Genomic DNA, 24,136 nt, shown 5'->3' with positions numbered 1-24,136 from the left:
AGACCCCTAGAGATGGTTTATTTTTTCATATTTGATACCATTCACAAGCTGCCTTTTCCCTAACCGTAACACACATATATTTTTCTACACTTAAGCATACGCATATATGTACTTACAACTGGCAAAAGGTAGAATAAATTCCTGTTGAAAGCTTCAAATTGATATTCTTTCATATGATAAACGCGTTATGCTCAAGCTGAGATCCTTGGTGCCAGCACGATGTGTGGCTTGGAACCGTTGCCTGACCAGCCTTTCCGGCGAAACAAAGAAAGCTGTGGACAAGGAGAACTTCTTGCCTAAGGTGGAGGAGGAGGAGAAGGATATGCCAAGGTTGCACAAAAACGAAAAGGTACTGATCAGCCACATAATTCAGGATATCCAACGCAAGCCGCTGGAGGTGCCCACCATCATTGGCGACGAACCGGAGTACACCATGGATAACCAACGAGTGTCCAGTCCCCACCAACTGACGACGGTCCTGGCGCAGGTTTATTTCGCAAATCGCAAGCAAATCGAAAGTGCCATTAACTCCGCTCTGGCAGCGCAGAGCACTTGGAGCCTGGTGCCCACCCCTCAGCGCCTGGCCATTTGGCGAAGGGCGGCAGACCTTATAGAAGAGGACCAGTCACGGTTGGTCGTCTTCCTTGTGCTGAGTCTCAGCAAGACATTGGACGATGCCAGGCGAGACATTAGGCGGCTTCTCAGCTCACTGAGGGCCAATGCCGATTACCTGGAGCACCTGTCTGACCTGCGATTCGAGATCCAGGGGAATAGGAGCGTCTTTCCCAGTTTCCACCTTCGGCCCTTGGACGGTTTCGTGGCAGCCCTGGCTCCCTTCGAATCGGTTGCGCTCTCCGCCAGCTTGGCCCTCTGCCCGGCTCTAATGGGCAACTCTGTGCTGTGGAATCCCTCGTTGGAGGTGGCCCCGGTCAGCTTCCTTATCCTTCGGGCTTTCCAGGAGGCAGGCCTGCCCGCTGGAGTCATCAACTTTGTGCCGTCCAACAAGCGGCTCTTCCTGGACACCATCACGGATGCCGTGCACTTTGCCGGACTGAATTGCCAGTGCAGTGCGTCGGAATTCCGGCATGTCCACAAGATGGTGGGCGACAAGATGGAACGGTACATCTGCTTCCCTCGCCTGGTGGCCGAGTGTCCCGGTCAGAACTTTCATTTTGTTCATGCGAGCGCCAAGATTGAGACCGTAGTCACGGCCTCGGTGCAGGCGGCCTTTGGATACGCCGGCCAGTATGCCAACTCGCTGTCCCGCATGTACGTGCCCTCATCCCTGTGGCCGCGACTCCGTGACAAGTTGGTGGAGGCCACCAACAGTCTGCATATCGGGAATCCCGTCAAACCAATAACGGATATGGGGGCGGTGGTTAATGTGGAGAGTTTCCGGCAGATGCAGCAACTGATGGAGCGCACAGAGAACATGGAGCGGCTATGCGGAGGCATCTGCGATGACAGCATAGGAAGGTTCGTCCAGCCGATGATAGTCAGAGTGGACGATCCACTGGACCCGCTGCTAAGCGAACCCTTTGTCGGACCCTTTTTGCCGATCTTCGTCTACCCGGACGACTCATTCGCAGATGCCCTCAAGCTGACCGCCAACCAGTCCAGATATGCTCTCTCCGGATCCATATTCGCCAAGCGGGACGAGGTGATCCTTCACTGCCTCAACCAGCTGCGCATGTCGGCCAGCAATCTCTATGTGAACGAACGCTGCACTGGCAGCCACCTGGGATTGACGCCCTTCGGCGGCAACCGATTGTCCGGGACGAATGACAAGTCCGGTTCCGCGTACTTCCTGATGCGCTGGAGCTCCCCGCTGCTGATCGAGGAGACGGTGGCGGATCCCGTCCGGAATAACAGATAATAGTAAATCAACTTTGCTAAGCGGGAAGTGGCTAACGCTTTTGTAACACATTCTCCATTTTAGTGCACCAGCTTAACTATTTGTTTTTAAATTCAAGGTGTGACCGATTTTTAGATTGAAAATTACGTTGGCTAGAATATTTTATTATAATTAGAAATTTAATTAGACAAATAAAATTTAATCTTTTTTAAGTTTATTTTCTTGGATAAATGGAACAAAAATTATAACTTCATGGTTTTTAAACATCCGCTTAGGGACTTATTCGAACTCATTCGACTAATTCTAAATATAATGGATGTATCCTCTTTATGAAGTACAAATTAAAGATGTTGTTTTTTTTCTTAATTTAACAGTTTCTTTTATAAAAATAGGTTTTTGAATCTTATTTATCGTAGATTAAACATAAGCATGGTTCACATTGACCGTGGCACATTGGTTGTTGAAAGCCACTGGGGACAATTTAACTTATCAAAACATTTAACTTAACTTGAAATATTTATAAGACTTATGCTGAATTAATTGTTTGACCTTTTGTGAGTCAAATATTTGGATTACTTGATTTTTGGCCTTATCCACATTTGACAGGACTTTAGATGACAATTCTTACTTCCCAGAGACAAACGGCCCCAAAAAAATCCGTACTGGTCCGATGTATTATACATTCCGTTCAAGTTGCTAAATGAGTAAATGTAAAAATAATTAATAAAATAAAATAATTTATTATTTTGAAAATAATGATCCTTCTTATTTGCTTACCAATTCGTCGGTGAGGCTTCCCACCAGGAATGCCAGTATTGTCCATTATTGTAAGACTTAATAGAAGCGCTCTCATGACTTCGGAAAACATCGCCAGCGTTTCCCGAATATGAACCAAGAGACTTGATCTTATAATTTTCCTCTTTATTTCCAATTTCAAAGTGATCATACCTAGCATATGCTGTTACGCCATCGCAATCCACAACTTTTATGTATAACTCATGCCGTTGGCTTGTTGTTAATTCGTGTATTAGGTTTAAGCCAAGCCAAAAGCTTGCGGTTATATCCCCAAATCCATTTTCAAAATCAGTTCTACTTGCAGACAAACTTGAGTTTCCATTGATACGCCGTTGAATAACTATCCAACCGGATGACCAAGCTGATGGAATAGCCTCAATCACCGAAATAAAGGGCTCCAAGCCATCTCGTTCAATTACTTTTAATTTTGGATTTTTGGTATTATTTAGGACAACGGTTTCTTGCTTGTCTGGGAAGCTATCACTGAATAGCTTAAACTCAGCCAGTTTTTCACTACTTTCCTTGAGTTTAGCAGAAACGCTGAGAAAATTATTGTCTAGTTCAGAAACTTGCTTCCTTAAACCCTCTTCAATCTTTTGGGATTCAATCATTTTAGATTTCAATTCGTCAAGTTCGACCTTTAGTTGAGAATTTTTCAACTCTAATAACTCATTTTGTTTTTTGCATTTATCAAGTTGTTCTTGGAATTTCTCTAAATTATCGTCCACTTCGTGGGAATCAGCAGAATCTTGTTTGGCTTGACATTCGAATTCCTGCAGCTGAGCTCCGAAATTGTCCACATTATTATCTTTAACTTTTGATTTGATTTCATCTATAGATTCGAGTAAATCATTTTCTTTTTGTAAATGACTACCATTATTACAAGCGACTGCTTCGGACTTTTGCAATTCTTTAATTGCTAGTTCACTTGTTTTTGTGATCAGTTCGATTGAGTTTTGCAATACTCTAATTACCTCGTCCTTGTCCTTGACTTTATCCTTCTGGCACTCTAATTGTATTTCAGTAACATTCAATCTGCCCTCGAGTTCCGAGATTTGTCTTTGATTCTCTTTAATCGTTTTCTTTAGTTCTCCAATCACCTGATTTTGATCACCGGCTGCACTAGCAGCGTCTATGTCCGAGTCGCCGCTGATCTGAAATTCGAAATTAGGTTTTTTGGGATAAACTGTGCAAATATGTCTTACAGAATTGGTGTCAATAAACGACCCTTGCGAAGATCCGCTGAGTTCCTCCGGTAAATTGTTTGCACTTGATATTTTCATGTTTAAATAATATTAAATATGCTTGGCTCGCTGGCAATTCTCACTTCTATTCGATTGAAACGATTTAGTGTTTACAAAGACTTACATATGTAATCGAACTATAAGTGCATCGGGTATTTTTCGTGAATACTCTGACAGTACTGTATTTTCTTCAAAAATTCAAGTAAAAATAAAAACACAAGAATATTTTTCTAAAAATATTAAAGTAAGCCCTAAAATGTCTTATATTCTAGAAAGCTAAATCACTCAAATTTAAAATATTTAAAATAATTTATATATTTGCTAATTTCCTTCGATGAGTAGTGTGGCCGCACCAAAGAAAATACTGGTATTTTAATACAACGACGACACCATAGGAAGGTTCGTCCAGCCGACGATAGTCAGAGTGGACGATCCACTGGACCCGCTGCTGAGCGAACCCTTTGTTGGACCCTTTTTGCCGGTGTTCGTCTACCCGGACAACTCATTCGCAGATGCCCTCAAGCTGACCGCCAACCAGTCCAGATATGCTCTCTCCGGATCCATATTCGCCAAGCGGGACGAGGTGATCCTTCACTGCCTCAACCAGCTGCGCATGTCGGCCAGCAATCTCTATGTGAACGAACGCTGCACTGGCAGCCACCTGGGATTGACGCCCTTCGGCGGCAACCGATTGTCCGGGACGAATGACAAGTCCGGTTCCGCGTACTTCCTGATGCGCTGGAGCTCCCCGCTGCTGATCGAGGAGACGGTGGCGGATCCCGTCCGGAATAACAGATAATAGTAAATCAACTTTGCTAAGCGGGAAGTGGCTAACGCTTTTGTAACACATTCTCCATTTTAGTGCACCAGCTTAACTATTTGTTTTTAAATTCAAGGTGTGACCGATTTTTAGATTGAAAATTACGTTGGCTAGAATATTTTATTATAATTAGAAATTTAATTAGACAAATAAAATTTAATCTTTTTTAAGTTTATTTTCTTGGATAAATGGAACAAAAATTAAAACTTTATGGTTTTTAAACATATTTGCTTAAGGACTTATTCGAACTCATTCGACTTATTCTAAATTTAATGGATGTTTTCTCTTTATGAAGTACAAATTAAAGATGTTTTTTTTTTTCTTAATTTAACCGCTTATTTCATAACAATAGTTTTTGAATCTTATTTATCATAGATTACACTTAAGCAGGTTCACATTGACAGTGGCACATTAACTTAACTTGAAACATTTATAAGACTTATGCATAATTACTGCGAATAATTGTTATAAAATTTGTGAGTCAAATATTTGGATTACTTTGTTTTTGGCCTTATCAACATTTGACAGGACTTTAGATGACATTCCTTATTCCCCAGAGACAAACGGCCCCAATAAAATCGGTACTCGCTCAAGTAATTATGATAACCGTTCAAGTTGCTAAATGAGTAAATGTAAAAATAAGTAATAAAATAAAATTATTTATTATTATTTTGAAAATATTGATCCTTCTTATTTGCTTACCAATTCGTCGGTGTGGCTCCCCACCAGGAATAACTGTATCCATCAGTAAACTCCCAAGTCTCAATAGGAGCGTTCTCAAGACTTCGGAAGGCATCGCCAGCGTTTCCCGAATATGAACCAAGAGACTTTATCTTGTAGTTTTCCTCTTTACTTCCAATTTCAAAGTGATCATACCTAGCATAAGCTGTTACGTCATCGCAATCCACAACTTGAATGTATAACTCATGTCGTTGGCTTGTTGTTAATTTATGTATTAGGTTTAAGCCAAGCCAAAAGCTTGCGTTTGTATCCCCAAATCCATTTTCAAAAACATCTTTACCATTTGCAAACAACCTTGACTTTCCATCGATACGTCGTTGAATAACTATCCAACCGGACCCAGCCGACGGAATATCCTCAATCACCGATATAAAGGGCTCCAAGCCATCTCGTTCAATTAACTTCACTTTTGGATTTTTGGAATTATTTAGCAGCACGATTTCTTGCTTGTCTGAAGAGCTATCAATGTTTAAGCTATACTCAGCCAGTTTTTCACTACTTTCCTTGAGTTTAGCAGAAACGCTGAGAAAATTATTTTCTAGTTCAGAAACTTGCTTCCTTAGACCCTCTTCAATCTTTTGAAATTCAATCATTTTAGATTTCAATTCGTCAAGTTCGAGCTTCTGTTGAGAATTTTTCAACTCTAATAACTCATTTTCTTCCTTGCATTTATCAAGTTGTTCCTGGAATTTATCTAAATTATAGTCCACTTCGTGGGAATCAGCAGAATCTTCATTGGCTTGGCATTCGAATTCCTGCAGCTGAGCTTCGGAATTGTCCACACTATTTTCTTTAACTTTTGATTTCATTTCATCTATAGATTCCAGTAAATCATTTTCTTGTTGCAAATTATTAGCATTATTACAACTGACAATTCCCGCCTCGGGCTTCTGCAATTGTTTGATTGCTAGTTCACTTGTTTTTGTGATCAGGTCGATTGAGTTTTGCAGTACTCTAATTACATCGTCCTTGTCCTTGACTATAACTTCGTATAAGTTGATTTTATCCTTCTGACACTCTAATTGTATTTCAGTAACTTTCAATCTGCCCTCGAGTTCCGAGATTTGGCTTTGTTTCTCTTTAATCGTTTTCTTTAGTTCTCCAATCACCTGATTTTGATCACCCGCTGCACTAGCAGCGTCTATGTCCGACTCGCCGCTGATCTGAAATTCGAAATTAGGTTTTTGGGGATAAACTATGCAAATATGTCTTATAGAATTAGTGTCAATAAGTGACCCTTGCGAAGATCCGCCTTGTTCCTCCGGTAATTTGTTTGCACTTGATATTTTCATGTTTAAATATTTCAATTGCAATTTCTTACTTCGATTGACACGTTTTAGTGTTGTACAACGACTTACATATGTAATCGAACTATAAGTGCATCGGGTATTTTTTCGATGAATATTCTGACAGTGCTGCATTTTCTTCATTAAGTCAAAGAAAAATAAATACCCAAGAATAGTTTTCTAAGCATGTTAAAGTAAGCCCTATAATGTCTTATATTCTAGAAAGCTAAATCACTCAAATTTAAAATATTTAAAATAATTTAAATATTTGGTATTTTCCTTCGATGAGTAGTGTGGCCGCACCAAAGAAAGTACTGGTATTTTAATACAACGACGACACCATAGGAAGGTTTGTCCAGCCGACGATAGTCAGGGTGGACGATCCATTGGACCCGCTGCTAAGCAAACCCTTTGTCGGACCCTTTTTGCCGGTCTTTGTCTACCCGGACGACTCATTCGCAGATGCCCTCAAGCTGACCGCCAACCAGTCCAGATATGCTCTCTCCGGATCCATATTCGCCAAGCGGGACGAGGTGATTCTTCACTGTCTCAACCAGCTGCGCATGTCGGCCAGCAATCTCTATGTGAACGAACGCTGCACTGGCAGCCACCTTGGATTGACGCCCTTCGGCGGCAACCGGTTGTCCGGGACGAATGACAAGTCTGGTTCCGCGTACTTCCTGATGCGCTGGAGCTCGCCGCTCTTGATCGAGGAGACGCTGGCGGATCCGGTGCCAAATAACAGATGAATCAATTTTGCTAAGCGGGAAGTGGCTAACGCTTTTGTAACACATTCTCCATTTTAGTGCACCAGCTTAACTATGTATTTGTTTTTAAATTCAAGGTGTGACCGATTTTTAAATTGAAAATTACGTTGGCTAGAATATTTTATTATAATTGGAAATTTAATTAGACAAATAAAATTTAATCTTTTTTAAGTTTATTTTCTTGGATGAATGGAACAAAAATTATAACTTCATGGTTTTTAAACATATTCGCTTAGGGACTTATTCGAACTCATTCGATTTATTCGAAATTTAATGGATGTATCCTCTTTATGAAGTACAAATTAAAGATGTTGTTTTTTTTCTTAATTTAACAGTTTCTTTCATAGAAATAGGTTTTTAAATCTTATTTATCGTAAATTAAACTTAAGCAGGTTCACATTGACCGTGGCACATTGGTTGTTGAAAGCCACTGGGGACAATTTAACTTATCAAAAACATTCAACTTAACTTGTTAGAAAATTTGTGGGTCAAATATTAGGATTACTTGCTTCTTGGCCTTATCAACATTTGACAGGACTTTAGATGACATTCCTTATTCCCCAGAGACAAGCGGCCCCAATAAAATCCGTACTTCTGCGGTGTATTATACATACCGTTCAAGTTGCTAAATGAGTAAATGTAAAAATAATTAATAAAATAAAATTCTATATTATTATTTTGAAAATAAAAATCATTCTTATTTGCTTACCAATTCATCGGTGTGGCTTCCCACCAGGAATAACTGTATGTAGTTCCGCAATCCCAAGCCTTAATAGGAGCGTTCTCAAGACTCCGGAAAGCATCGCCAGCGTTTCCCGAATATGAACCAAGAGACTTGATCTTGTATTCTTCCTTCTTACTTCCAACTTCAAAGTGATCATACCTTGCATATGCAGTTACGTCATCGTGATCCACAACTTGAATGTATAACTCATGCCGTTGGCTTTTTGTTAATTTGTGTATTAGGTTTAAGCCAAGCCAAAAGCTTGCGTTTGTATTCCCAAATCCATTTTCAAAATCAGTTCTTTTTGCAGACAAACTTGAGTTTCCATTGATACGCCGTTGAATAACTATCCAACCGGATGACCAAGCCGAGGGAATATCCTCAATCACCGCCATAAAGGGCTCCATGCCATCTTGTTCAATTACTTTCATTTTTGGATTTTTGGTATTATTTAGAGGCACGGCTTCTTGCTTGTTTGGAACACTATCAGCGAGTTTTTGACTACTTTCCTTGAGTTTAGCAGAAACGCCGAGGAAATTATTTTCTAGTTCAGAAACTTGCTTCCTTAGACTATCTTCAATCTTTTGGGATTTAATCATTTTAGATTTCAATTCGTCAAGTTCGAGCTTCATTTGAGAATTTTTCAACTCTAGTGACTCATTTTGTTCTTTGTATTTATCAAATTGTTCCTGGAATTTCTCTAAATTATCGTCCACTTCGTGGGAATCAGCAGAATCTTCTTTGGCTTGGCATTTCGATTCCTGCAATTCCTGAGCTCCGAAATTGTCCACATTATTTTCTTTAACTTTTGATTTCATTTCATCTATAGATTCGAGTGAATCATTCTCTTTTTGCAAATTATTACCATTATTACAAGTGACAACTTCAGCTTCGGACTTCTGCAATTGTTTTATTGCTAGTTCACTTGTTTTTGTGATCAGGTCAATAGAGTTTTGCAGTACTCTAATTACCTCGTCCTTGTCCTTGACTTTATCTTTCTGACACTCTAATTGTATTTCAGTAACTTTCAATTTACCCTCGAGTTCCGAGATTTGGCTGTGATTCCCCTTTATCGTTTTCTTTAGTTCTTCAATCATCTGATTTCGATCACCCGCTACACTAGCAGCGTCTATGTCCGAGTCGCCGCTGATCTGAAATTCGATATTAGGTTTTTGGGGATTAACTACGCAAATATGTCTTACAGAATTGGTGTCAATAAATGACCCTTGCGAAGATCCGCCTTGTTCCTCCGGTAAATTCTTTGCACTTGATATTTTCATGATTAAATTTAAATAATACGCATATGCTTGCGGGCGAGTCAATTCTAACTTCTATTCGATTGACAGTTTTAGTGTTGTACAAAGACATATGTAATCGAACTACAAGTGCATCGGGTATTTTGTATTAAATATTAAATTATTAAGTATTTTTATTAAATATATAACAGTACTGCATTTTCTTCAAAAATTCAAATAAAATATAAAACACAAGAATAATTTTCCAAGGATTTTAAAGTAAGCCATAAAATGTCTTATATTTTAGAAAGTTAAATCACTCCATTTTAAAATAATTTAAATATTTGCTATTTTCTTTTGTTGAGTAGTGTGGCCGCACCAAAGAAAATACTGCTATTTTAATATAAAAAACATGTCGGTATTTTTTGTTATAAAACTTTCGATAACTCTGTTTTATGCCCATTTCATACAACGGTCATATTGCGAACACAAATTAGAAAAAAACGTGCGGTGTCGAATTAAAATTGCTAGATTTACCGTGAACCAAGAGGTGTTTTGCCCATTATCAGCGAAAACGTGCGTAACTAATTCCCCTACAATCAATAACTGATAAACTGGGTGAAAATCGGTTTAGCGATAAAGTTTTTCCCTTGCTTGCGGTGTTTGCGCGTGCAAGCGAGAAGGAAGATCGAAGGCCGGACGCTAGAAATTTCCATTCTCAGGCGAAAACCGAAATCCATAATTAATGTGAATGTGAAAAAGCATATATCGAATCGAACGTTCTGGACTTAATTGTCAAACAAAAAGACCATATAGCCAGCCGACACGTGCGTGCCTGAGTGTTTAGTACATATTTTATCTAATTCCCGTCTCTCTATCTGGGTACACATATATTTTGCAGTATCAGTTGCTGGAAAACAAAGAAAACTGAGCGATCGCGTTGTTCCGCCCCCCGAATCTGAAACAAGCTACAACACCACTAAATTAATTTAATTGGAAAAGCGGCCAGACGACAAGGAGGCACAGAAAATGTCCGTGATTGGCATCGATTTTGGCAACGAGGGCTGCTATGTGGCGGCGGCCAGGTCCGGCGGCATCGAGACGCTGGCCAACGACTACAGTCTCCGGGCCACGCCGTAAGTACTCCGGGTTATGTTATCCGGGCCCCCTATTGGCCCAGTTATGTTGATAAGCTCGCCGTGTGCATAATCGTTCGACTTTTTACCATTTGAGGTTATGTCGAGTTTGTAAGTCATGCCTCGCGTCTGTGTGTGTGTGTGTGTGTGTGTGTGTCTGTAAGAGAGCGCGCCTAGAAAATTCCATGGTTGTTATGGGTACGCTCCGAAAAACAAACGTGTATCCAGCCCAGTCTGATACATATTTGTGATACATTATGTATTTGGTTGTGGCGGCCTAAATTTTGCACTTCCATAAAAAGTGTTGCAAATTGCAATTTCAACGAGCAACGCACCTCTCTCGTCATCTCTCTTCTCCAATTTATTGCCCTGCCTAAAAACACAAGTCGGCCGCCTGTATGGGTGCCTGTATGCCTTTGATTTAAATGCGTGGGATTCCGATTTCCACTTTCTGTACTTGTCCGAATTTACTTTTTTGGCACACTCACTCGCACACACATGCAAAAAGCGGCCGCTGCATGCGTCATGCGGTCAAAAAGGCAGCATCAAAGGTGAGAGGCGAGAGCCAGCAGCCAGCAGCTGTTGTGAAAAGCGAAAGAGAGCAATAAAGCAGAGATACGGCAAAGGGAAAAAAACGTGCAAAGCTGTCAAAAATAAATCCAAAGCCGGCAAACACAGACAGCACACATAAGAACAGACTGGCAAATACAGACACAGTGGAGCCCGCATATGTTGGGCAACCGTTTAAGGAATTTTTTTTATTTAATTTGATTTTCATACGCCCACAGAATTATGAATAATTCTGGTATAATTCTCAAATTGTATTATTTAAGTTTTGAAAAGAAATTTTCTAATTAAAATTTTTTGCAATTTTGCAAATTAAAATTTATAGAAACAATTATAATCTAAAAACTTTTTCATATTTTACACGACTTTATTCAAAATTTTATTCGCTTTCCACTGTACTTACTTAAACCTGATTGACTATCTTTATTATCCATATTTAGTATTATCTGTCCAGTTGAGCTAATCCATAATTTGTTACTTACTTTTTGCAGCTCCTTTGTGGCCTTCGATGGAAAGAAACGTATCATTGGCGTGGCCGCCAAGAATCAGCAGGTGACAAACATGAAAAACACAGTTGGCGGATTCAAGCGCCTTCTCGGCCGTAAATTCAACGATCCCCATGTACAACACGAACTCACGAGCATTCCAGCGCGCGTGGAGGCGCGCGGCGATGGCAGTATCGGCATCAAGGTGAACTACCTGGGGGAGGATAAGCACTTTGGACCGGAGCAGCTGACGGCGATGCTCTTCACCAAGCTGAAGGAGACATCGGCGGCCGCAATGCAGACGCAGGTTAACGACTGCGTTATCGCCTGTCCCGCGTTCTTCACCAACGCAGAGCGCCGAGCCCTCCTGGACGCTGCCCAGATCGCTGGACTTAACGTTCTGCGGCTGATGAACGAGACGACGGCCACGGCGCTGTCCTATGGCTTCTACAAGAACGACCTGTTCGAGGATAAGCCGCGCAACGTGATCTTCGTGGACTTTGGGCATTCGGCACTGCAGGTCAGTGCCTGTACCTTCACCAAGGGCAAGCTTAAGATGCTGGCCAGCACCTGGGACCAGATCGGCGGTCGGGACATCGACCTTGCCTTGGCCGACTACTTCTCGAAGGAGTTCCAGGAGCGCTACAAGATCAACTCAAAGACCAATGCCCGTGCCAATCTGCGTTTGCTCACCGAGATCGAGAAGCTAAAGAAGCAGATGTCCGCCAACAGCACAAAGCTGCCGCTGAACATTGAATGTTTCCTGGAGGACATCGATGTCTCGTCCTCCATGCAGCGTTCGCAGATGGAGGAGCTTTGCGCTCCCGTTTTCCAGCGCGTCGAGCAGACGTTCAAGCGCCTCCTGGCCGAGTCCAAGCTGCAGCTGGATGACATCCACTCGGTGGAGATTGTTGGTGGCAGCTCGCGCATTCCAGCCGTAAAGCAGCTTATCGAACAGGTGAGTTACGCACTCATAAACAACTTTTCTATGATCTACAACAATTTGAATGTCTTCCTTAGGTCTTCAACAAGCCGGCCAGCACTACTCTGAACCAGGACGAGGCTGTTTCCCGTGGTGCTGCTCTACAGTGCGCCATTATGTCGCCGGCGGTACGCGTTCGCGAGTTTGGCGTCACAGACATACAAAATTATGCTGTTAAGGTGCTCTGGGACAGTGAGGGCTCTGCCGCTCCCGGAGAAATTGAGATCTTTCCGCAGTTCCATGCGTCGCCGTTCAGCCGCCTGCTGACCATCAACCGCAAGGGACCGTTCAACGTTTCGATTGTTTATGGACAGCAAGTGCCATATCCGGATCAAACGATTGGTGTGTGGAAGATCAAGGATGTGAAGCCGACGGAGCGCGGTGAGGGCCAGGATGTTAAGCTGAAGGTGCGCATTAACAACAATGGCATCGTGTTGATCTCCTCGGCCACCTTGGTGGAAAAGAAGGAGGCAGAAGAGGCTGCAGCTGCTGAGCAGGCTGCCAGCGAGGAGAAGCTAGCCGAGCAGGCCGGAGGAGCCAATGCTGCCGGTGAACCCACGGACGGCCAGCAGGAGGTGAGTCCGCCATCAGTCATTTAACCAGCTCACAGTCTCATCATAATCTTGTGTTGTGGATAGGCATTGATCTGCTGTTTGTCATCTATAATTTTTTTTTGGTTCTGTCATTAGTCACCTGTTCAAAGTCTCATCCTTTTTTTTTTTTATAATTTTTCTGTAGGAAGGCATATTTATATGCTGTTGATAATTTTTAAATTCTTAGAGTTTTACTAACCACAGAATATTAAATTTATTTTGTTTTTATTAAAGGTTAAAAAAGCTTAAATTTACACGATGATAATAGATTTTCTAAGGCTTTTTAATAACAAGATGCTTAATGCCCATACAATTGCCATATATCAGCTATATAAGCACTTCTCTGGCTATCACAAAGTTCAGAAAGTAAAGTTCTTCTCTTCTGTGTGTCCTTATAAACAGACGAAAGAAGTGCGTAAGCGTGCGCACAGATCTAGAGTAATTGAGAATAAATGTTCACAAAAAACGTCTTCAACAGTTCGTCTGCTTTTAAGTTTTGTATAAGCCAGCACTTGGACAGAAATTAAACAACGCATATGGTTACATTGTACATTTTTGCGTCTAAATTTGGGCACTTGCAATTTTTTAAAATTTATTTTATTTATTTTTTTTTTTCGTAATTTTAATAACATTTTTAGATTTTAGTAAAGTTTGCATACATAATTTGTAGCAAGCAAGAGTCGTGTTTTTTACATTTTTCGCGGCTAATTTTAACCACTAGCCATTTTTTATTGTTTTGATATTTTACCAATATTTTTAGCTATTACTAAAGTTTTATAAATATTTTTTGCCAAACAAAAGTCGTTCCTTTTGTGTGATTTTTTTAGCATTAACCCCTTTTATAATTTAGCTGTTTTTTCTGTTGGTCTATGTAGTTTCTTAGGTGCTTGCCCATCATCTCAATTAATATTGATTAGGTTAACTTAATTAGGACAATCTTGAAGCCGATTCGCATTTATCGACTAATTAAAATTTAAATTAAATTTAAAATTAAAATTTCAAAATAAAAGCCCCGGTTTTCAATGTTTGCAACTCTAGTTGAGTTTAAAATTAAATTTATAAATCTGGCCCAGTCTGCCAGAGGCCATAAATTGCTCGAATCAAATTAATTGATTGTTTTACCCATAAACGGACATGTGAAAACCGGGGCTGTATCGCACTAGTGTTTATACAGACACATATGGATGTGTCTTTGATATAAATCACTCATATATATATATATATATATATATATATATATATATATTTATATATAAATATACCACTCCAATATTTGTTTTCGTTTGTTTGTTTTGGATATGTTTGCTTGCGAACGGGCGCGTTTTGATCTCTCGTAGGCATATTGTGAGAATGAGGATGATAATAATACATCAACAGCCTCATCACCTGGCGGACAAGGGTGGGCACAGCGGGTCAAGGGCTGGTTTAGTTCGGTACGTTTTCCACAATTTCTCAAATTTCAATTCAAAAGCAAAAGAAAATACAAATTATAACAAAAAAAATACACCAAATAATGTAAATTCTTTGTTCCCAAACAATTTGTGTGTCAAGAAATTGGAAATTTTTAATTAACGAAAGAGAGTGAAGAGAACCTAAATTTAAAGCACACAATTAAAAAACAACAAACAAAATGTGTGGCTTTTCAAATTTTCGAGTCTACATCTCTCTCATTTCCACCAAAAATGAAACGAATGAAGAAGACCGCTCATAAGCCGCCTACCCTATGTGCTCCCAACGTAAAAAGTAATTCAACAAGCTTACACAATTTGCAAATTGATTTATTATTTCCACAAAAATACATTTTCTGTTATTATTTGTTTCAAAAAAAAAAAAAATAATAATAAAATACCTGAGAAAACAATGCGCGCCCCTTGTTCAAAATTCAAAATTAAACAACAAATTTGCCACAAGTGTTTTTTTAGTATGAACTGTTATACAAACCCCTACAACACCCAAGAAATTCCTTGTGCTACTCATATTGTAGGCTGTCGCTTGGAGCTGTTTTTCCTCTTCGCTTTATTGTTGATGTGTGTGTCACATTGTTGCTGCTCCAATTTCCGTTTCCTATTGGGATAAATTGAATTGAATTGATTTTCTATGCCCCAGTTATAGTTGAATTTTAAATATTAATCAATTGTTTGTATCTCTTTTTCGCTGCTTAGGGCACGGATAAGAAGAAGAAGGCCTCCAAGGCCACCGAACTGCCCCTGGAGTGCACCACCCACGGCTTCAGCCCCATTGATCTGGGCAACTATACACAGCAGGAGTCGAAAATGATTGGAAACGATCAAAGGGAGACGGAACGCATCGATGCCAAAAATGCCTTGGAAGAGTTTGTGTACGATATGCGCAATAAGCTGCAGGTAAGAATTGTGACCTCGGGATTCCTAAATTATAATAAATAAATAAAAAAAAAAAAAATAAAATTACATAAAAAATATAATAAAATAAAAGAATATAATAAAATAAAAAAATATAATAAAATAAAAAAAATATATTTAAAAAAAGTTCAATTGAAAAAAAATCTGAAATTACAATAAATTAATAGAAATAATTTTGAAAAATAATTAAAAAAAAAAATTTTTTTAAATAATAATAAACAAAAAATAATAATAAACAAAAAATAATAATAAAAAAAATACAAATAAAAATAATAAAAAATAAAACTTAAAATAAACTAAAAATAATAATAATAAAAATTTCAAACAAAAAGTAAAAATTTATTTGTTCACTCGAAATAGTTATAATAAAATCCCTTGCTTGTACTTTGCAGGACGGACCTTTGGAGCGATTCGTGGTGGAGTCGGAGCGCGAGGCTATTGTGGCCCAGTTGAATGATCTCGAAAACTGGCTATACGAGGATGGCGAGGACTGCGAGCGCGAGACTTACACCAGCCGCCTGCAGGCCCTACATCAGAAGACGGATCCCATCAAGGTGCGCGCCAACGACTATGAACTGTGCCCGGCTGTCTTCGAGGAGCTGAAGGGCAGCATTGCCATTGCACGCTTGGCGGTGGCCGAGTTCCGCAAGGGTGTGCCCAAGTACGATCATCTAACGGAAACCGAGTTCATCAACATCTCGGAGACGGCGGACAAGGCGCAAAAGTGGCTGGACACTCATCTATCCAAGTTCGCACAGTCGCCGCGCACCGCCGACAGTCCCGTTCAGGTTTCCGCCGTGCGCCATGAAGTCCAAACACTAAATGCATGCGTTAGCTCGGTGATTAACCGGGCGAAACCGAAACCGGCTCCCAAAACGGCAACACCGCCCAAGGACGGAGAGGCCAATGCGGAACAGAATGGCGGCGAGCCGACAAAGGGCGATAAAATGGATGTGGATAACAATGCGCAGAGTGCGGCAGGCAACGATCCCTCCATGGATGTGGAGTGAGCTACGGCTCCCCTCCCGTCAACCCGGTTGTCCGGCTATCCGCGGTATTGGCCTAACGTTAATGATAATAATAATAATAATAATTACGATAACTTAAACGGTAAACATATATGAGAAACGACCTTTGTATATGCACCACCACTGGCTTCAGGACTAGCAGAGTAAACGAGAAACCAACAAAATCAAACAGCAAAATGCGAAAATTCAACCAACCAATCGTAACTAGCGTAAGATTAATTCGATTAGAAGCAAATGCAGCCGCTGGGTGGATCCAGAAGAGAAGGATGTGAGGAGAAGGAACGATAAATAGTAGAACAAAAACGGAGGAGTGAAAGGGAAGGGAGTGGAACACACCTACTGCTGCTGCTGCTGCTGCTTGCCGAGTGGACAATGCAAAAACGAGAAGAAGTAAAAACAAACAAACCTAAACCAATTTCTAATCGACCATTTTTCATATATTTGAATAACAACCAACCAAGCGACACTAAAAGAATGGAATTCAAATAATCAAATAAAAACTATGATGATTCCAATTTGAAACTTATAGTTATTTCATTTTTATAAAGGGATTGTTAGCTGAAAACCTAAAACTAAAAGAAGCTTTAGCAGCATTTTTCAAAGGTTAGTTAACGAATTTTAACTTTTTGCTGAAAAAATGTGAATTCAAAACTATGAATGTCATATTTTCAGCTTGGTAGGGATTCCAGTCTTTAACCCAAATTTTGCCCAAGAATTTAATAAACAAGAAAATACATTTTTTTGTGATTTTTTTGCTCAATTCATTTCTAAGTTTCTTCTTTAACTTTGCAATACAATAAAAATCCGTTTACAAAGGGGAATGCGAATGCGTTTTGGTGTGGCTAGCTGCTAAGCGTGATTATAATGTGGGGATTATAGGCCGTGGACTAGTGTGGATGCGTTGTTGTCGTCGTGTGCTCAATGAGATTCCTGATCCTCCATTCTGTCCAGCTTAATTATCAAAGCGTTGATTATGCAGGCGCCGGCCTCTTTGGTGAACCAGCAAAGATCGTTCAGGAGATGTACGGACGACTCGTTGAGGGCGGCCGATGAAGTGGCGCCCGCACCTTCTACCCCCTGAACGGCACTGCTATTGTCATGATCTCCAGAACCCAGACTGCGCCGCTTGGCTTCGGCTGCTGCTTTGCCCGTAGTTACGCCCGAGATGGACTGGCGACGAACGTAGACCTCAAAGGAGGTGGAGATGCGATGCAGGCCCTGCTCGGAGGCAAAATGATGTTGCGGCAAAACCGGCTCAATGACGGTGGCATTGGGTGAGTAGTACAGCTCCAAACGGGTGCCCGGCTCATCCTTTAAAGCCGCAGCAACCGGTTCTTCGTCTGGATCTGTTTCCAGCGGCAGCGGCTGACCCCGATCCAATATGGCTCGTATCTTGTCCACCCGTGTCATGTAATAGAAGGGCAGCCAGTCGCCATTCAAATCAAAGTGGACTTGGGGAACTGCCGATGAGGAAACACCGCTGCCCGCCGCCGGTGCCGTCGTTGCGGAGGTGCTCAGCACATTGACTGTCTGCTGATTGAGCTTAAAGTACACCCAGCCCTCCAGTTTATCCCCATTGCCGCCATTGTTGCTTGGACCGCTGCACTTCAGGCAGAAGCACACCGGCTCCAGGCGGCTGTCAAAGAAGGCTTGGGGGAGAACCAGTGAGGCACAGAAGCGTCTCACCTGCCGCAGATATTCGCAGTCGTTTTGCTCTGTTGAGCGCAGCGAGTCGGCTCCTCCACCCGAGCGCACCTGCCCGGCCGAATTCGTGTCCGATTCCAGGGAGTTGAGCGACGGCAGATCGAGATTTAGTAGCGATGCCTGGTCAGGCATAAGGTGATGGCGCGTATACTCGTTCTGTTGCAGTTGCTGCAGCAAGAGCAGGTGATTCATATAGTCGATCTCGTCGTCCTCCAGGACATTGTCGTTGGTTGCTGGCTCGCCAGACGCTTCGCGTTCGTTGCTGGTACTCAGCTCCAACGCTGCCGCCGCTGCATTGTTCTCGGTTTGATCGTTCGTTGTGCTTACCATGACGGCGGAGGCGGTGGCTCCTGGAGGTTCATCTACCGAGTTTGCCGTAGTTATAGGGGGATTGGGCAGCTCATCGTACTCCTTGTTCGTGTCATACACAGCGGAATTGCTCAGATGCTGGACATTGACATTGGAGCTACTCCCCGCTGCCGTTGCTGAAGTGTTTAATGAGTTCTGGAATCTCTGGGTGCTTTGGCTGCGTTGTATATTCAAATTGGTATTGTGCTGCAGCTGGAGGGATTCGCGAAGGCAACTGTGGGTGAGAAAGAAGCACAGAGATTGAAAATACAGTAGTAACGACATCGACAATATCAACTCACCAGGTTGAAGAGGATCCTCCTAGGTCATTGCGCTGCTGCTCTAGAGTTCGATTCTTAATGGAAATATTAAGCAGCAAGTTCTCAGAAACGCTTTCCATAACCGAACGGGTCCTAAGGCCATTGAATTCATTAGGAAATATAAATAGAAAAAATATAATATACAATATATAAAATTAATATAAAATCACTTACATGGCATTCGATTGAGCACCGGAGGTGGAAGGACCATCCCTGGCTGAAATTTCGCACACTTGCTCTGTGTCCTTCTCCTTCTCATGCATCTCAAGATGCGCCTTTTCGCACTGCTGTGGCATTCCATTGTCCAGCTCCAAGGCCTCAGGAGCCTCCAAAATGGGGGTGCCATTGGCATTGCCAGTGCGTCCAGCATCACTGCCTGTTATCAAAGTTATTTTCTCGCATTTGCCGTACACATCAAAGACTGGATAAACATGGTTGGGTAGGCCACTGGCCAAATCCTCAAGATTGGTGGAGCCAACCATGATAACTATAAAAAAAAGTGTTATAACCCAACTCATAATCTCCTAAAATTAACTTACTTAACATTCCGGCATGGGTGAGGGTCAAAGTGATGACTGTACCCATCTGAATCTGGTCTAGAGCCTCGCCGTATTTAGAAGCCATCACCTGGCCATTGACATTTACATAGTCGTGGGTGGCCAGCCAGCAGCCTCGTTTGAAGTCCAGCAGGGAAACGGGCACAGACTGCGGAGTGGAAGACAGCACACCCAGGCCTAGGGTACCCTTCCACTTGTTATTCAAGCCATCAACCTTGATGCTGATGCTTTCGCCCTTGCACAGGGGCTTATTGAGGCAAACAATAGCCTGATTATACGACTTGATTCTGGCTATACTCCTTCGATCCTCGGTCAGTCGGGCATTCTTCTGTGCCACGTCCACAAACTCATAGTTTTGTGCTTCGGAATCAATGGACTCCAACATTGAGCTATCCTGCTTGTTCAGTGGATCCATGCCAAAGTCCATGGAGTCCTGCAGCCGTAGACTGCAGGGCCTTAGAGGCGATGCTGGACCTTGGGCTGATATCACCTGAATACCCATTGTAGATCCTCTCAGCTCCGCCACCACATAGACATCGTTGGGCACGTTGTGGAACTGGATGTTGACGTTCTCCGAATTTAGCAGCATGTTTAGGGAATTTTCTACTCGCTCTAAAGTAATCCTATCGTCCACTCTTAGCCACTCCAGCGAAGCCAATGAGCGCTGCAGGCAGCTCGAGTTGAAGCGTACCTCGTTCCCACTGACATACCAGACATTGGCCGGAATCCGTCGCAGGCTGGTGGGCAGCTTCTTGCGCACGCTCTCGTCGCTCAAGTTAAGATCGGTTACGCCGATGCTGAGGCAGCCTGTGAGGGGATAGATGATGTATAACTATGATTTTGGGTTCAAAATAAATGTAAAAATATAATAGGTTAGCGAAGCAAGTGAAACTTACCCGCAAACATGGGATTAATCGATGTCAGCTTAATCTCAAAGGGAGAACCCACGCTGAGCGGATGTTCCGAGAAGACCAGACAGTGGGACAACGGTGCCGCTGCTCCAGTAAACCTAGAGGCTTCCGTCCAGTCCTTGGTGAGGCTGACATTACCTGATACGCAAGTCCAGCGATGCTTGGTCTCCATTGCTGGATGCTGAATAACCGAGGTGGCCTGACAGCTCTGCGAATTCTCGCTGGTGGCATACGGCGCCCGGATGTCCAACTGTGTCTGCGTGAGACTCACCTGGGCGCACTGCCCATACAGATCGATAATGGCCCAGATATTCGGTGCATGGCATTCACAAGCCGGTCCCTGGTCCATACCATCCACAAAGAAGTGGATAAAGTCACCATTTCGCATCACGCCCACCCTGGTGCTGGGACCTAAGGTGTCCAGATCCAGTAGGATATTGGTGCGTATGGTCTTGCGGTTGTGAAAGATCATGGGACCGCACAGAATGATGGTATCATTGGCCTCCAAATCAGTGGCATTTGGTGCCAGCTGGATGTCCTCCGGCCGTGTGCCCGTCACCCCAATCTCTATGTTGCCCGACCAATGCCGGACCATAGTTTCCAGCTCCACTTCAAAGAGTTCCCGCTGCCTCAGCGGACGATTGCTAAACACAATGGCATCATTGAACTCGGCCAGGGAATTGGGACGCGAGGCTGTCAGACCACTATTTGAAATCCCGGCATTGGCGCCATGGATGCTGTGGAAGCGCAAGGGAACCTCGCTGTACAAGGTTGTATTTGAGATGGTAGAGTTGCCGGTATCCGGACTCCCGCACTCCGATGTGTCCACAATGCTGGCCTGCGCCGCCTGGCCATACAAATCGATGACTCCGTAAACGCGCTCTGGGACATTGCTGGCAGCCGGACCCTGGTCCACACCATTAACCCAAAAGTGGACAGTGCCGTCATCCTTGCGAACCACGCCCACACGATCACCCACCTGCAGGCGATCCAAATTCTGGCCATATTGCTCGATAACTGTGACGCCGTTCTGCATGACCCCATTGCCGGTCATCATCCAGGTGCCAGAACTGTTGAAGATGAGCCCTTTGTCTTGATTCAACCTTTGGAGGAGATGGTTAAGAATACTCACCGAACATTGGTCATGGTGAAGGGAAAGTCCAGCTCATCGGCGCTGTGCGTGGTCACGCCCATTTCCACGGAGCCCGCCCACTTGGTAACCACGCGTTCGAGTCGCACCTGGAAGAGTTCGTTGGGACGAAGGGGGCGACGTGTGAGGACCACACCGTTGTTAAAGTCATCAGCAGCACTAAAGGAAATGCATTTTAAAAAGTTTCAAAGGTTTCAAAATACCAGCCCACACTCACTTGGGTCTTAGAGCCGTACGCCCGCTTTGGGTAACGGTGGCATGAGTGCCGCATATATGATGGAAGGTCAAACGATCATCGTTCCTAGCTATGGCCCGTGTACTGGATATAGTTTCGCTTAGACCGCCAGCTGCCCCAGCCACATTCATCTCGCTCTCCGGACTCAAAAGACTTAAAGTTGGAGTCCCCGACAGCTGCTGCTGCTGCTGCGAATGCTGGACACCAGAGCCACCACCACTGGAGCAGGCCGCACTTGCCATGCCCGCTACAATGTTGTTCCTTCTGGTCACCAGATTCTGCTGTTCACGATCATCGCGGTCCACGATGGTGACTTTGATGGTCATGCCATATAGATCAATGACACCCCACAAGGTGGAGGCCACCCGGGTGGCAGCGACACCCTGATCCTGGCCATTAATGTAGTTGTGCAGGTTGCCATTTGCCTTGCGCATCATTCCAACGCGATCTCCTTCCCGTAACTCATCCAAATTAAACTCGCCGTATTGACGGCGAGTTCCCTTGCCGTTGGTGAGGATTCCGCAGCCTGACATCATTATAGTGCCCGAGCGCATATTCGTCATGGTGGCTGGAAAATGCAGCACCGCTGGATTGTGCGTTGTGACGCCCACTTCAATGGATCCAGACCATTTGTCCACCAGTTTGTCGATTCGTATCTCAAATAATTCATTGTCTCGCAGCGGTCGGTGGGTCATAACCACGCCATTGTTGAACTCGTCCAACGGTCGGCGACGTTCGGCAGATCGGAAGTTGGGAGAGAGCTTGACCAGAGATCCACAGCGGGTGTGAAAGCAAAGGCGATCCTCAGAACCCGAGCCAGAGCCGTGCATCCATCCGTCGGAGTCAACGACAATGTTTACGTTCATGGCCACGTCCAGGTTCTGAACAACCTGTTGCAAAGGCTGCTGCAAGGGTGAGTCCAGAAGCTGTTCAAGAGAAAAAAAAAACATAGCTCTTATAAATGGGATATCCTTGCTGATTAGTTTGATAGTTACCTCTCCGGAGCCACTGCTATCCCTTGGACACAGCGAAACCTGCACACAGCGCCCATACAGATCCACGAGCGCCCACAGTGGCTTGGGCATATTCTTGGCCGCCACGCCTTGCGACTCGCCGTTCACATAGAACACCAAATCATTGCCAGAGGTGCGCATGACGCCCACACGATCGTTCTCATTCAGGGTTTCCAAATCAGTGCCATAGAACTCGAATAGGCGTCGCCCATCCTTCCGAACATCGATGCCGGACATGACCCAAGTACCATTTCGCATGGCCGTGGCACAGGCCACCAGTTCCAAGTCGTCCGGCGACTCGGCGGTGACTCCGATCTCAATGCTGCCGCCCCAGGAGGTGTTCTGAAGTATAGGCATTAGAAATTGATCACCCGGGAAGTCATCTTTTACTCACCTTCTTCTCAATGACCACCTCGAAAAGCACATCGTCCTCCAGCGGCTCTGCGCTGAACACCAAAGCATGACTGAAATCCCGCATGGAACGCTGCGCCGACCGGTTGCCATTGTAAAGCCGTATAGAACGGCCGCAACGCGTGTGGAAGGATTGCATCTGGGTTTCCCTGCCGGCCATGATTGCTTCTCCAGTCGCGCTTTATCCGGTCCTATTTGCAAAATCACCGCTTGTTCCCGTACAAATCAATTCTGAAATGGGACGGTGCACACGTGAGGAATGCGGCTTTCGGGCTGCTGGCGCTGCACTGACTCAATCCGGGGGGCTGTGGTGCAACCTGTGACGGCGTGGCGAGGAAGGTTTGTAGTCTACATTGCATTATGCATACATTTTCAAAATTGCAACAGTAATATAAACAAATAGTGAAAATGGTTAAGTATGACCGTTTAACGGTGTTTCGGTAATCCTAAGTCTGCGAATATAAATACTATCGGGGGCAATGCAGTATTTTTGAAAATTTAAATATCATTTTAATATATTAATTTAAAAAAAATTGTTTGTTTAGAAGAAATGGGGAAAAATCAACGAAAATTAATATTATTCTTTTTTTTTTTTTTTAGTTTTAGATTGACTTTGACTACAGCTCAATCACCTCCCATGACGACATTCCTGAAAACTTAAATATTTTCCAAATTTCTTTTGCACAGAATTTGTCGTTAATTTTTGTTTATCATTAATCGTATTAAGTTGCGGAATAATTAATTTATTTAATTCACTATATAAAATATATATTTTATTCAGCCAAAGCATATACCGTAAATACTGAAACCTTCTGGTGGGAGTATTGTCGCTGCAGCTAGAAACGGTC

At 43.0% G+C, this 24,136-nt stretch overlaps 6 protein-coding genes across 9 annotated transcripts; 2 read left to right on the top strand and 4 right to left on the bottom strand.

Annotated features, from left to right (window-relative positions):
- The first annotated feature begins 38 nt into the window (after positions 1-38).
- LOC108083072 (delta-1-pyrroline-5-carboxylate dehydrogenase, mitochondrial) lies at positions 39-2,067 on the top strand. Its single transcript, XM_017178710.3, has one exon. The coding sequence runs from the start codon at positions 188-190 to the stop codon at positions 1,874-1,876; it is 1,689 nt and encodes a 562-aa protein (XP_017034199.1). The 5' UTR covers positions 39-187; the 3' UTR covers positions 1,877-2,067.
- Positions 2,053-4,016, bottom strand: LOC108083073 (angiopoietin-2). Its single transcript, XM_017178715.3, has 3 exons — positions 3,856-4,016; positions 2,633-3,804; positions 2,053-2,551 (listed from the first exon to the last, which is right to left on the bottom strand). Exons 1-3 carry the CDS (start codon positions 3,931-3,933, stop codon positions 2,428-2,430), a joined length of 1,374 nt encoding a protein of 457 aa, XP_017034204.1. The 5' UTR covers positions 3,934-4,016; the 3' UTR covers positions 2,053-2,427.
- Positions 2,053-9,924, bottom strand: LOC138927870 (fibroleukin-like). Its single transcript, XM_070284978.1, has 4 exons — positions 9,435-9,924; positions 8,218-9,383; positions 7,901-8,133; positions 2,053-2,287 (listed from the first exon to the last, which is right to left on the bottom strand). The coding sequence occupies exons 1-3, from the start codon at positions 9,510-9,512 to the stop codon at positions 8,010-8,012; spliced, it is 1,368 nt and encodes a 455-aa protein (XP_070141079.1). The 5' UTR covers positions 9,513-9,924; the 3' UTR covers positions 2,053-2,287; positions 7,901-8,009.
- Positions 4,870-6,900, bottom strand: LOC138928289 (fibroleukin-like). Of its 3 annotated transcripts, none has more exons than XM_070284976.1 (3): positions 6,777-6,817; positions 5,417-6,618; positions 4,870-5,332 (listed from the first exon to the last, which is right to left on the bottom strand). In XM_070284976.1, exons 2-3 carry the CDS (start codon positions 6,262-6,264, stop codon positions 5,209-5,211), a joined length of 972 nt encoding a protein of 323 aa, XP_070141077.1. In that variant the 5' UTR covers positions 6,265-6,618; positions 6,777-6,817; the 3' UTR covers positions 4,870-5,208. The 3 variants fall into 3 exon arrangements, with proteins under 3 accessions (XP_070141077.1, XP_070141078.1, XP_070141076.1); XM_070284977.1 differs by having other exon boundaries at positions 6,692-6,786; XM_070284975.1 differs by having other exon boundaries at positions 5,417-6,900.
- On the top strand, positions 9,914-17,161 carry Hsp110 (heat shock protein 70Cb). Of its 2 annotated transcripts, XM_017178699.2 has the most exons (7): positions 9,914-10,043; positions 10,369-10,603; positions 11,662-12,613; positions 12,676-13,212; positions 14,568-14,663; positions 15,393-15,593; positions 16,004-17,161. In XM_017178699.2, exons 2-7 carry the CDS (start codon positions 10,497-10,499, stop codon positions 16,619-16,621), a joined length of 2,511 nt encoding a protein of 836 aa, XP_017034188.1. In that variant the 5' UTR covers positions 9,914-10,043; positions 10,369-10,496; the 3' UTR covers positions 16,622-17,161. The 2 variants fall into 2 exon arrangements, with proteins under 2 accessions (XP_017034188.1, XP_017034190.1); XM_017178701.2 differs by lacking the exon at positions 14,568-14,663.
- A 221-nt stretch (positions 17,162-17,382) lies between these two features.
- Neurl4 (neuralized E3 ubiquitin protein ligase 4) lies at positions 17,383-23,824 on the bottom strand. The gene is made up of 10 exons (XM_017178698.3): positions 23,581-23,824; positions 23,272-23,519; positions 22,860-23,219; positions 21,847-22,790; positions 21,612-21,788; positions 20,465-21,549; positions 19,551-20,375; positions 19,186-19,498; positions 18,994-19,104; positions 17,383-18,926 (listed from the first exon to the last, which is right to left on the bottom strand). Exons 2-10 carry the CDS (start codon positions 23,446-23,448, stop codon positions 17,558-17,560), a joined length of 5,361 nt encoding a protein of 1,786 aa, XP_017034187.1. The 5' UTR covers positions 23,449-23,519; positions 23,581-23,824; the 3' UTR covers positions 17,383-17,557.
- Between the last annotated feature and the right edge of the window lie 312 nt (positions 23,825-24,136).

Source organism: Drosophila kikkawai, chromosome 3L (genome assembly GCF_030179895.1).
Source record: "Drosophila kikkawai strain 14028-0561.14 chromosome 3L, DkikHiC1v2, whole genome shotgun sequence".
In the NCBI taxonomy this organism is placed as follows: domain Eukaryota; kingdom Metazoa; phylum Arthropoda; class Insecta; order Diptera; family Drosophilidae; genus Drosophila; species Drosophila kikkawai.
The sequence above is the reverse complement of the archived record's forward strand: the minus strand, read 5'-3'. Positions and strand labels throughout refer to the sequence as shown.

What these genes read in the sequence shown, in the direction of transcription:
- LOC108083072 (XM_017178710.3), top strand. Translation starts at nt 188, where the DNA reads ATGCTCAAGCTGAGATCCTTGGTGCCAGCACGATGTGTGGCTTGGAAC.
- LOC108083073 (XM_017178715.3), bottom strand. Translation starts at nt 3,933, where the DNA reads ATGAAAATATCAAGTGCAAACAATTTACCGGAGGAACTCAGCGGATCT. An exon ending in CGTTTATTGACACCAATTCT is followed by an intron (nt 3,805 to 3,855) that starts GTAAGACATATT and finishes TTCGAATTTCAG; the next exon opens with ATCAGCGGCGACTCGGACAT. An exon ending in GAAGCCTCACCGACGAATTG is followed by an intron (nt 2,552 to 2,632) that starts GTAAGCAAATAA and finishes TTACTCATTTAG; the next exon opens with CAACTTGAACGGAATGTATA.
- LOC138928289 (XM_070284975.1), bottom strand. Translation starts at nt 6,885, where the DNA reads ATGAAGAAAATGCAGCACTGTCAGAATATTCATCGAAAAAATACCCGA. An exon ending in GGAGCCACACCGACGAATTG is followed by an intron (nt 5,333 to 5,416) that starts GTAAGCAAATAA and finishes TTACTCATTTAG; the next exon opens with CAACTTGAACGGTTATCATA.
- LOC138927870 (XM_070284978.1), bottom strand. Translation starts at nt 9,512, where the DNA reads ATGAAAATATCAAGTGCAAAGAATTTACCGGAGGAACAAGGCGGATCT. An exon ending in CATTTATTGACACCAATTCT is followed by an intron (nt 9,384 to 9,434) that starts GTAAGACATATT and finishes ATCGAATTTCAG; the next exon opens with ATCAGCGGCGACTCGGACAT. An exon ending in GAAGCCACACCGATGAATTG is followed by an intron (nt 8,134 to 8,217) that starts GTAAGCAAATAA and finishes TTACTCATTTAG; the next exon opens with CAACTTGAACGGTATGTATA.
- Hsp110 (XM_017178699.2), top strand. Translation starts at nt 10,497, where the DNA reads ATGTCCGTGATTGGCATCGATTTTGGCAACGAGGGCTGCTATGTGGCG. An exon ending in TAAAGCAGCTTATCGAACAG is followed by an intron (nt 12,614 to 12,675) that starts GTGAGTTACGCA and finishes TGTCTTCCTTAG; the next exon opens with GTCTTCAACAAGCCGGCCAG. An exon ending in ATATGCGCAATAAGCTGCAG is followed by an intron (nt 15,594 to 16,003) that starts GTAAGAATTGTG and finishes TGTACTTTGCAG; the next exon opens with GACGGACCTTTGGAGCGATT.
- Neurl4 (XM_017178698.3), bottom strand. Translation starts at nt 23,448, where the DNA reads ATGGCCGGCAGGGAAACCCAGATGCAATCCTTCCACACGCGTTGCGGC. An exon ending in AGGTGGTCATTGAGAAGAAG is followed by an intron (nt 23,220 to 23,271) that starts GTGAGTAAAAGA and finishes CCTATACTTCAG; the next exon opens with AACACCTCCTGGGGCGGCAG. An exon ending in GGTGCTCAATCGAATGCCAT is followed by an intron (nt 19,105 to 19,185) that starts GTAAGTGATTTT and finishes CAATGGCCTTAG; the next exon opens with GACCCGTTCGGTTATGGAAA.